Source organism: Orcinus orca, chromosome 12 (genome assembly GCF_937001465.1).
Source record: "Orcinus orca chromosome 12, mOrcOrc1.1, whole genome shotgun sequence".
Taxonomy (NCBI): Eukaryota; Metazoa; Chordata; class Mammalia; order Artiodactyla; family Delphinidae; genus Orcinus; species Orcinus orca.
The window spans coordinates 33676313-33688742 of record NC_064570.1 but is presented as its reverse complement, the minus strand read 5'-3'; the positions used below and the strand labels follow the sequence as shown (position 1 = coordinate 33688742).

The 12430-nt window shown below is 37.6% G+C and overlaps 1 protein-coding gene across 8 annotated transcripts in view; it reads right to left on the bottom strand.

Annotated features, from left to right (window-relative positions):
- Positions 1–12430, bottom strand: part of PTPRK (protein tyrosine phosphatase receptor type K) — a 566839-nt gene that overhangs the window by 208654 nt on the left and 345755 nt on the right. For all 8 annotated transcript variants that reach the window (XM_049695646.1, XM_049695648.1, XM_049695650.1 and 5 more), the window contains exon 7: positions 7081–7374. In XM_049695646.1, coding sequence (XP_049551603.1) covers positions 7081–7374 — 294 coding nt within the window. The remainder of the gene's footprint in view (positions 1–7080; positions 7375–12430) is intronic.

The following is a 12430-nucleotide window of genomic DNA, read 5'->3' as shown; positions in this document are numbered from 1 at the left end:
AAAAAAAAGTAAATCAAACAATAAAGTAAGTTAGATCACCTATAAAATATCTTTAAAATCCCTTTAATGAAAGGAACTTTGATTATTAGAAATGACAATATTTCCAGGAATTTATAGATATCCTATTTCTAATCTACAGTAAGAGAGACATGCTACAGTGAAGATAATGACAGCATATTTTGATTATAAGCATGATTTCATGGTTTTTCCGCTCCCAGTCTTTCCTTAGTTCTAACTCCTCTTCCACAGAGAGATGACCTTTCTAAAAGCAAATCCAGTAATGTCAATCTGCTTCTTAAAAACAACAGGATAGCAGCCTGGGCTACATTAGCCCTGGCCACATCCCCACCTGCAGCTTCTGTTCTACCACAGCCCAGAGTCAGCCAATGCTCCATCTATTTTCATAATCCAAAAAACATCAGCAATGTTAACAACTGGGATAAGCATATGGTTCCCTCTTTTTTATTCTGTTTTCTGTTCTTTCTGCCTTAAAAACTCATAGTCAATTTTTAAGATCCAGTTTAAAAGCCATCTTTTCCTGGTGACAGTTTCTCAGAAACACTTGCTTGAAAAACAGGAAGAGCTTCACTGCTTTCACTTTGCATTTTACTCTTTGTTTATAGGGCTGTCCCTCGTGACTACTAGGAACTTAAGTGCAAGGCACTGCTTGTATAACTTTGAAGACCTAGTACTTAACCCAGTGCTGTTAACAAACGACAAAGCCAATAAAATTTCTCTGAATAGATAAATGTCTTTCAAACTGAAATATTCCCTACAGAATCTGAAAAACAAAATCAGGTTTTACTCACTAAAAAAGAAAAAAAAATCTATAAGAGGGTTTTACTCTTAGATTTTTAAGAAAATTGAAGAACTGTTGTTTTCCATTAGTTTTCTTATGGCTTTTTAGATTTAGTTTTTTTTACTTCAATAATAATAGCATTGCCTTTAAAATTTTTTGCTCAAAAACAATAAAGAAGCCATGTAAAAATCATATTAATAAGTTTCAAAAAAATTTTAAAACAAGCACTGATATAAGCCTTCAACTGAAATCAAACCATATGGCAACCTTATACTGTTAAACCATACCAATTCTTACAGAGCTGTTTATTTTGTTTTTTGTTTAACTGCAAGGCTGAGTTTCAATGATAAATAGTCTTTGTGATTGATAGCTATCTTAGACCACAATAAAAATCAATATATGGTTCCACTTTGCTGATGATACTATAGCTAAAAGGCCAAAATTTAATTCCTTACTCTGTGGTTTCTGGTGTATGCCTGAGTATTGTTTTGTTTCCTTCCATTTTGGACATAGGAGAGAAAAAAATGCAGTTTTAGTAAATGTTTACGTTTAAAATAAGACACTCTCTTTTTCACTGCTTCATAGATCTACATTTTTCAATGAGAATTGCCAAGAGCACTGAACTTCAATATAAGAGTAGAGAGTAGCTTTCCCAACTGTGTAAATATACTACGTTCTGGACGCCCTGAACTCTTGACTTTCCCTATGAAGAAGATGCTGTTAAAATGTCAGTTAATCATAAAGCAGTGCCACAATGGGTTACCCAGAAGCAGAAGGCAATTTAAAAGAGCAATTTTAACATGCAATTGCCAAAGCAAGCAATTCAGACAATTTCTGATGATGGCATATTTTATTTCCATTTAATAAGAGAAAGAGAAAACTGTATTTTCTTAGCTTCTGTACCAGATGGTATACCCAGAGGAAATAGACACACTGAAAAAACAAGTGTGCTTTCTTTGACTGTTCAGTGGAGTTTTTGAATTACTTCCCATTTAAGACAATGTCACATTTATACCTTTTTAAAAATGTATAAAATGCCTGAAAAAGCATTATGTGAACAATAACATGGGTCAGGCTGTAAGCTAACAACGAAGTAATCATACCCCTCAGGCACATAGAGAAGCATGAGGCAAGTGTAGGTGGCTACAGGCACCAGAGGCTGTAATTACCATCTCTCCTAACTTGAGTAACCCTGAAGCAGGTAATTGCACTTACCAAATGATTTTAATGCACTTCAGAAAGAAAACAAGGACACAGCTTTGGCAACTAGGTAGGACATTTTCAGAAAAGAATAGTGTAAAACATTTTTTACACTTCTTTAACTGTTTAAAATATTTAAGAGTGTATACTTGAGTGTCAACACACTAATCAATTGTGCTTTTAATAAAATTGAAGTTGCAAACATTAAGCTATGTTTTCTCAAGGAATAATTCAGCCATGAAGATTCAATTTTTTAAAATGTACATCCCTCCCAGACGTCATACTTTCATTTACTCAGGCTACACTCTTCTTCTGAAAGGGGGTGGGGGTGGGAAAGATCGCCTGTAGTAGGAGAAAGACGGGAAAAAATTCAGGCTTTTCAAGTTCCAGAAAATGGGTGTGAGCCCCAGTTGCCCAGTTGGCTGAGGTTAGCCAAATCATTGTTTTTATTTTGTTTTTCTTGAATCTTAGATTCACCAGCTACAAAATTCGGATAATAATATCCAAATAATTATAAAGCAGTACCAATCAATACTGACTTATGAAAATCTACACTTGCATTTAAAATACAAAATATACTCATTAATACATAAATAAAACCATTTCATTAATTTGCTGTAAAATTATTTATTGACAGATCTCTGCCAAGAATGAAAAAGTTTACTATTGCCAGAAGTAAAATTTCAAAGGCTTAACTACATTAAAATGGAGTTTTTAAGACACTAAATAGTAACTAATTTACTCTTTGATAGGTCCCTGGTAGTCAAAAATTGTTCCTCTGTGATACACCAAAATAAAATAAGAATTTCTGAGAGACTGAAAGTAATTATCATCCCTTTGTTACTTATAAGAAATTCATGTGAAATTGATATCAGACACATACATATAGCTAAAAAAAATTTATACTTATCTTCAAAGGCTTCTTGGTGGTCTAACATGTAGAATGCATTAAAATAGCTATTTCAAAACAATAAATATTTACTCAACCAGATGATACTAATGGTAAAACACTACCCTACCCCATGACATTCTCCTAATATTTGTTAAAATGGAATGGTTTATAGAACCAGTATTCAGAGTTTGCACAATTTAATAGAATTAGATGGGAACTTCTCCAAAAGTTATGTTTGGTGTCTTAAAGGGATCATTTCCCCAGACTATGAAGAATTTTTGTACTAAATATCAGATAATATCATAGCGTAAGTTGTGTTCTATTTTGTTGTTATAAAACAGCAGGCTGAGTCTAGTGATGATGCTGGTGTTGGTAGGGTTTGAGGGATCTTAAACCTGGGGAAAGGAACCTTGAAGAGAAGTGGATGGACATCATAAATTTAACATTTACTGACTCTGTATTTAGACATGCAATGTTTCAATTATCTCCAACTTCTGCTTTTCAGGATTATTTAAAAATTAATAGAATATATAATTGCATAAGCTTTCCCTCTTTTTCTAATAATAGAGCAAGATTAGTAGACATTCCTATAAAACAGTAACCAGTTTCTCTACAATCTACAATGTACCTGGAAATCTAGTTTATAAGCACTTTTTTTTTTTTACCTTAAAACCTGCATCAAACACACCTTGTGAGGACATAAATAAATTAATAAAGATATGTGACAAAGACTCACCACATGTGAAAGATAGTTTTAAAAAAAACTTTTTACATTTGGAAGTAAAACTACAGATGAGTGAGCTTTATACCATTTTATGCCACAGAGCCCACAACTTAAATGTTTCTCAAATAACATATCAGAAAAAAAGACCAATATTATTTCAAAATGTCAAGACATTTATAAATTTGAAAGCAGCTATGAATGTAAGTTATTTTTACTCTATCCCCTCCCATACAGATAAGGTTATTCTCAAAGTAAAATATCTCAAACACTTTACAGTACTATTTTTACTTACTGCAGCTCAATATGCATTCTGAACATAAGTATTCAATAGGGATAAATCAATGCTCATCAACATGTTCTTTTCATCCACTTAATAGAGCATAACTAGCCTTAAAACACAATTTCATTATCCATTCACCTGTCGATGGACATCTAGATTGCTTCCATGTCCTGGCAATTGTAAACAGTGCTGCAATGAACGTTGGGGTGCATGTGTCTTTTTAAATTATGGTTTTCTCAGGGTATATGCCCAGTAGTGGGATTGCTGGGTCATAAGGTAGTTCTATTGTTAGTTTTTTAAGGGACCTCCATACTGTTCTCCATAGTGGCTGTATCAATATACATTCCCACCAACAGTGCAGGAGGGTTCCCTTTTCTCCACACCCTCTCCAGCATTTACTGTTTGTAGATTTTTTGATGATGGCAATTCTGACTGGTGTGAGGTGATATCTCATTGTGGTTTTGATCTGCATTTCTCTAATGATTAGTGATGTTGAGCACCCTTTCATGTGTTCGTTGGCAATCTGTATGTCTTCTTTGAAGAAATGTCTATTTAGGTCTTCTGCCCATTTTTGGATTGGGTTGTTTGTTTTTTTTATATTGAGCTGCATGAGCTGCTTGTATATTTTGGAGATTAATCTTTTGTCAGTTGCTTCGTTTGCAAATATTTTCTCCCATTCTGAGGGTTGCCTTTTCGTCTAGTTTATGGTTTCCATTGCTGTGCAAAAACTTTTAAGTTTCATTAGGTCCCATTTGTTTATTTTGTATTTTATTTCCATTACTCTAGGAGGTGGGTCAAAAAAGATCTTGCTATGGATAAAGAAGATGTGGCACATATATACAATGGAACACTACTCAGCCATGAAAACGAACAAAATTGAGTTATTCATAAAGAGTGAAGTAAGTCAGAAATAGAAAAAGAAACGCCATATGTTAATGTACATACATGGAATCTAAAAAAACAGTACTGATAAACCTAGTGGCAGGGCAGGAATAAAGACGCAGAGTAGAGAACGGACTTGAGGACACGCGGGGGAAGGGGAAACTGGGATGAAGTGAGAGAGTAGCAATGACATATATACACTACCAAATGTAAAATGGATGGCTAGTGGGAAGCTGTTCCACAGCACAGGGAGATCAGCTGGATGCTTTGTGATGACCTAGAGGGGTGGGATAGGGAGGATGGGAGGGAGGCTCAAGAGGGAGGGGATATGGGGGTATATGTATACTTATAGCTGATTCACTTTGTTGTACAACAGAAACTAACACAACATTGTAAAGCAATTATACTCCAATAAAGATATATTAAAAAAAACCCCACAGTTTCATTTATTTGCCATCTCCATTGGCCTTCACACCAATGGCCGATTTCAAATAATTCCTAAGTTAAAAAATTACATTATATTAACAACACATTGTGTGGTACTGTAAATTTTTAAGGATCTATTTTGATGAAACAAAAAAATAAGAAGGCAGATGAGATATTTAAAAGAAAGAAGTTAGGGCACAAAAAGTCACAAGGAAGATCTCTGGAATAGTAAATCAACACTTATTATTTTAATTTGTATATACCTTATAAGGATTAAATGTAGGCAGAAAAAGGTAATTTTATCAGAAAATATGTGTAGGCAATATCTTCAGTAAAATGGACATCACTATTCATCTTTTTATGTTAGCACTGGATATTAATTTTGGAAGAGTGAGCTACTTCTCAGTTTCCATACTGTCTCCTTTTTAAATTATTTCTCTGACTAGTTGAGGTTGTAGAGTTAAATTGTTTTTCCCCTCAGGAAGTTCATCTACTACAATAAGAATAATTTGTCACATTACCTAGAATGAAAAGACATAGCTGTACAACAAATTTGAAAAGCAATTTGTGTGATTTAGGCTGAGCCATGGAGACTTACCCAGTGTTTTTGAGGTTAAGCTATTTTTCAACCACAGGATAAATGTATGACACCAATCAGCAAATTACTAGACTCTATTGTCTACATCTGAGACTAATGATGGAGCCGTTAAGCTTCCTATTGGTGAGCATTTTTCAATATTAATATATGAAATATATTGATATTTACAATTAATATATAAATATTAACATATAAAAATTGAACCAGAATAAAAAATATTTAGGGATGACAGTACATTAGGTAATTGCATGGATTTTGCTTTGATCTTCGATCAGTACTCTTGGTGGGTAGCCTCAGAATACTGTAACTGCTAAACAGATGTTAAAGAAACGAAAGACATTTTACAGGCATTTACATTTTCATAGATCCCCATGGTCTTAGTTTTCAATTTTCAGAACCTAAATCTATAAATGTTCAAGACGCATAGACGCAGGTACTAACTTTGCAGGTGTTTCAACATAATGCTTGATGGATAAAAAATGTTTCTTTCAACTGACCTAAAAAATTAAACTATTTTCAACAATAAAATAAACAATGCACTAAAAGTATACTCTAATAACTTAGACAAACTTTTCAGTGGCTTTTAATAAATAGCTAACATTTTCTCTCATTATAACAATCGTACAATAAGGAACTAGGATGTATGCTTTTATATTACTTTTTATTTCACTTTTTATTCTTTCTTTGTGTTTTCTCCATGTGCTATTATTTTCACCACTCTGTTTCAGGCATTAGGAGGGCAATACAAGGCTTAAAAACATATGGAAAGCCTCTGTATTTTACAGCTGGGTGCCAAGCTGCTGCATTCATCCTCGACAACAGGATTTTCTGAATAGGAGGGTTATCTTACTGAGGATTGGCTCAGAGTAACTTTTCTTATGTGTATTATCAGATATGGCCTCTGCACTGACCATAACAAAATTATCAAGGAAGACAATTTCCACATAGTAGAAAGGTATTCAACGTTTGCTTGAACTGCAAAGGTTTTCTCTCTATATAATACATTCACCTGCATCAATCAGAGATTTTGGACTAAATATAAGCAAGCCAAGCAAAATTACCATGCAAGAAAAGACTGTGGATTCATAATACTACTGAAAAATAAAAGAGAAACATTCACACTGCCCTTAAATCACTCAAATTTATGACATACTTAAGGCTCCAACTGGAACTCTTAGAATAGTGTGACTAATCATGTACCAAATAATTAGTACTTTGAATATTGTATGCCTTATGCTAGATTCCTTCACTGGCAGAGTGGCCGGCTCTTCAGTCTTACCTGCACATTTGGTTCTGGTGATTAGTGGAGGTCCTGGAAGCCCCGTCCCGCCTTCACCAGGTCTTGTAAGTAGAACACGGATCTCATATTCAGTATCCGGATCCAAATGCCATAATTTATAAGTTGGAGCATTGACTGCATGGGTTTCTGTCCAGGATCCTGATGTCATTCTGTACTCTACTTCTTTCAGAATGATGGGACCATCACCAATGATGGAGTTGGCATTTAGCTGAATCAGCAAATATGTAGGCCCAACACCAAGCAGCTGCGGAGGAGCAATGGGTCTTGGTGGTTCTAGGAGAGACAAATGTGCAATCTCATTACTTAAAAATCCAAACGACTATAGTACATAGATATAGTAATATCTCTTGAAGTCTAAAGGCTTAAGGAATAATTTATTTAGGAGTTCATAATAAATGCTTAAAATTGGGAATGAGTGGTCTGGAAACTGTACTTTTAAAGAGCAAATACTTTCACAGATGGAATATGACCCTTTTACCACAAGTTTTCTTTTATTAAAAACATACCTCTCCGGGAGATAAATTTGTAAAGACACGGTTACCAAGGGAAATAAAGAGAAAATATTTAGAGATGGATAGCTCTGATTAGCAACTAAACACAGTACAGTTGATCTTTGACATTCTTGGCGTACTAAGACCTTTACAAATCTCAAAATTAATGAATACTGCTATAACTCATTTCGTTCATGAAATATGGCCAAGTATTGTTTTTGCTTTTGCTGGTTTTGTTTTGTATTTTTCTTTTTACTTCTGAAGACTTCCTGCAGATGAAATGAAAAGACGGCATAGCAAAGCTGAACTCAGGGGCTGATGCCGGGTGCTGACTTGTTTCCATACATCCACCTCTCAGTGTAGGAAACTGAAATGTACACGGGGGAAAATCACAAATCATTGTATATCACTGGCCTTTGTGAGTAGCATGTGATAAGGCAATGCATCAGGTATTAAACTCAAATGTCAAAGGTACACTGTAATTTAATTTTGAATAGCTTACATAATTTGCTTGAAAGAAACTTTGGGAAACATTATACCAATGTTTGAACTTATGGAAATGATGAATATTGAATTACAGCATTTTTTCCTTTAACAACAATGAGGTGAAATTTGATACTTAATTTTATGGACCCCATAGCTCTAGCTCTGTCCATATGGTCTCTAATTAGTACATTGCTATCAGGTGGGATCTTCTTTGAATCTCTGGAAGAACATTCATTGGCGAGGCAAAAAGACTTTAAAGGAAAGTGTTAATCTATAAAAAGTGATAACTGCCCCTAAATTCTTTTTTTTCTTTCTTTTTTTTTTGCGGTACGCAGACCTCTCACTGTTGTGGCCTCTCCCGTTGTGGAGCACAGGCTCAGTGGCCATGGGTAACGGGCCCAGCCGCTCCGGCATGTGGGATCTTCCCGGACCGGGGCACGAACCCGTGTCCCCTGCATTGGCAGGCGGACTCTCAACCACTGCGCCACCAGGGAAGCCCCCCTAAATTCTTTTGAAGGTATTTTTAAAATCAGTTAAAGCAAATTATATGAAGAAAAACCTAAATGGGAGGAGCTTCAAGATGGCGGAAGAGTAAGACGCGGAGATCACCTTCCTCCCCACAAATACATCAGAAATACATCTACATGTGCAACAACTCCTACAGAACACCTACTGAACGCTGGCAGAAGACCTCAGACTTCCCAAAAGGCAAGAAACTCCCCACGTACCTGGGTAGGGTAAAAGAGAAAACAGAGACAAAAGAATAGGGACGGGACCTTCCCCAGTGGGATGGAGCTGTGAAGGACGAAAGGTTTCCACAGATTAGGAAGCCCCTTCGCGGGCAGAGACTGCGGGTGGTGGAGGGGGGAAGCTTCGGAGCTGCGAAGGAAAGCACAGCAACAGGGGTGCCACGGAGGGAAAAGCGGAGAGATTCCCGCACAGAGGATGAGGGCCGACCGGCACTCACCAGCCCGAGAGCCTTGTCTGCTCACCCGCCGTGGAGGGCGGGGCTGCGAGCTGAGGCTCGGGCTTCGGAGCTTATCCCAGGAGAGGACTGGGGTTGGCTGCGTGAACACAGCCTGCAGGGCGTTAGTGCGCCATGGCTAGCTGGGAGGGACTCCGGGAAAAAGTCTGGACCTGCCGAAGAGGAAAGACTTATTCTTGCCTCTTTGTTTCCTGGTGCGCGAGGAGAGGGGATTCAGAGTGCCGCTTAAAGGAGCTCCAGAGATGGGCGCGAGCCGCGGCTATCAGCGCGGATCCCAGAGACAGGCATGAGACGCTAAGGCTGCTGCTGCCGCCACCAAGAAGCCTGTGTGCGAGCACAGGTCACTCCCCACACCTCCCCTCCGGGAGCCTGTGCAGCCCACCACTGCCAGGGTCCCATGATCCAGGGAAAACTTCCCCAGGAGAACACACAGCGCGCCTCAGGCTGGTGCAACGTCACGCCGGCCTCTGCCACCAAAGGCTCGCCCTGCATGCCGTAACCCTCCCTCCCCCTGGCCTAAGTGAGCCAGAGCCTCCGAATCAGCTACTCCTTTAACCCCGTCCTGTCTGAGAGAAGAACACATGCCCTCAGGCGGCCTACATGCAGAGGTGGGTCCAAATCCAAAGCTGAACCCCGGGAATTATGCGAACAAAGAAGAGAAAGGGAAATCTCTCCCAGCAGCCTCAGGAGCAGCGGATTAAATCTCCACAATCAACTTGATGTACCCTGCATCTGTGGAATACCTGAATAGACAATGAATCATCCCAAATTGAGGAGGTGGACTTTGGGAGCAATGATATATATATATATATATATATATATATATATATATATATTTCCCTTTTTCTCTTTTTGTGAATATGCATGTGTATGCTTCTGTGAGTGATTTTGTCTGTATAGCTTTGCTTTTACCGTTTGTCCTAGGGTTCTGTCTGTCCGTTTTTGTTTTTGTTCTTAGTATACTTTTTAGCACCAGTTATCATTGGTGGATTTGCTTTTTAGTTTGTTGCTCTCTTCTTTTTCACTTTAAAAAGATTTTTTTAATAATTATTTTTTATTTTAATAACTTTATTTGATTTAATTCTATCTTCTTCTTTCTTTCTTTCTTTTTTTTCTCGCTTTTATTCTGAGCCCTGTGGATGACAAGCTCTTGGTGCTCCAGCCAGGCGTCAAGCCTCTGCCTCTGAGATGGGAGAGCCAAGTTCAGGACAATGGTCCACAAGACACCTCCCAGCTCCACGTAATATCAAACGGCGAAAATCTCCCAGAGATCTACATCTCAACGCCAAGACCCAGCTCGACTCAATGACCAGCAAGCTACACTGCTGGACACACTATGCAAAACAACTAGTAAGACAGGAAAACAACCCCACCCATTAGCAGAGAGGCTGCCTAAAATCATAAGGCCACAGTCACCCCAAAACACACCATCAGGCGTGGAACTGCCCACCGGAAAGACAAGATCCAGCCTCATCCACCAGAACACAGGCACTAGTCCCCTCCACCAGGAAGCCTACACAACCCACTGAAACAACCTTAGCCACTGGGGGCAGACACCAAAAACAACGGGAACTATGAACCTACAGCCTGCGACAAGAAGACCCCAAACACAGTAACTTAAGCAAAATGAGAAGACAGAGAATCACACAGCAGATGAAGAAGCAGGGCAAAAACCCAACAGACCTAACAAATGAGGAGGAAACAGGCAGTCTACCTGAAAAAGAATTCGGAATAATGGTAGTAAAGATGATCCAAAATCTTGGAAATAAAATGGAGAAAATAAAAGAAACGTTTAACAAGGACCTAGAAGAACTAAAGAGCAAACAAACAGTGATGAACAGCACAACAAATGATATTAAAAATTCTCTAGAAGGTATCAATAGCAGAATAACTGAGGCAGAAGAACGGATAAGTGATCTGGAAGGCAAAATAGTGGAAATCACTACTGCAGAGCAGAATAAAGAAAAAAGAATTAAAAGAATTGAGGTCAGTCTCAGAGACCTCTGGGACAAGATTAAACACACCAACATTCGAATTATATGGGTCCCAGAAGAAGAAGAGAAAAAGAAAGGGACTGAGAAAATATTTGAAGAGATTATAGTTGAAAACTTCCCTAATATGGGAAAGGAAACAGTTAGTCAAGTCCAGGAAGCACAGAGAGTCACATTCAGGACAAATCCAAGGAGAAACACGCCAAGACACATAGTAATCAAACTATCAAAAATTAAATACAAAGAAAAAATATTAAAAGCAAGGGAAAAACAACATATAACATACAAGGGAATCCCCATAAGGTTAACAGCTGATCTTTCAGCAGAAACTCCACAAGCCAGAGGGAGTGGCAGGACATATTTAAAGTGATAAAAGGGAATAACCTACAACCAAGATTACTCTACCCAGCAAGGATACCATTCAGATTTGACGGAGAAATTAAAAGCGTTACAGAAAAGCAAAAGCTAAGAGAATTCAGCACCACCAAAACAGCTTTACAACAAATGCTAGAGGAACTTCTCTAGGCAGGTAAAACAAGAGAAGGAAAAGATCTACAATAACAAACCCAAAACAATTAAGAAAATGGTAATAGGAACATACATATCGATAATTGACTTAAATGTAAAAGGATTAAATGCTCCAACCAAAAGACATAGACTGGCTGAATGGACAGAAAAACAAGACCCGTATATATGCTATCTACCCACTTCAGATCTAGGGACACATACAGACTGAAAGTGAGGGGATGGAAAAAGATATTCCATGCGAGTGGAAACCAAAAGAAAGCTGGAGGAGCAATTCTCATATCAGACAAAATACAGTTTAAATAAAGACTTACAAGGGACAAAGAAGGACACTGCATAATGATCAAGGGATCAATCCAAGAAGAAGATATAACAATTGTAAATATTTATGCACCCAACATAGGAGCACTTCTATACATAAGGCAAATGCTAACAGCCATAAAAGGGGAAATTGACAGTAATACAATCATAGTAGGGGGCTTTAACACCCCACTTTCACCAATGGACAGCTCATCCAAAATGAAAATAAATAAGGAAACACAAGCTTTGAATGATACATTAAACAAGATGGACTTAATTGATATTTATAGGACATTCCATCCAAAAACAACAGAATACACTTTCTTCTAAAGTGCTCATGGAACATTCTCCATGATAGATCATATCTTGGGTCACAAATCAAGCCTTGGTAAATTTAAGAAACTTGAAATCGTATCAAGTTTCTTTTCCAACCACAACGGTATGGGGCTAGATATCAATTATAGGAAAAAATGTGTAAAAAATACAAACACATGGAGGATAAACAATACACTACTTAATAACCAAGAGATCCCTGAAGAAATCAAAGAGGA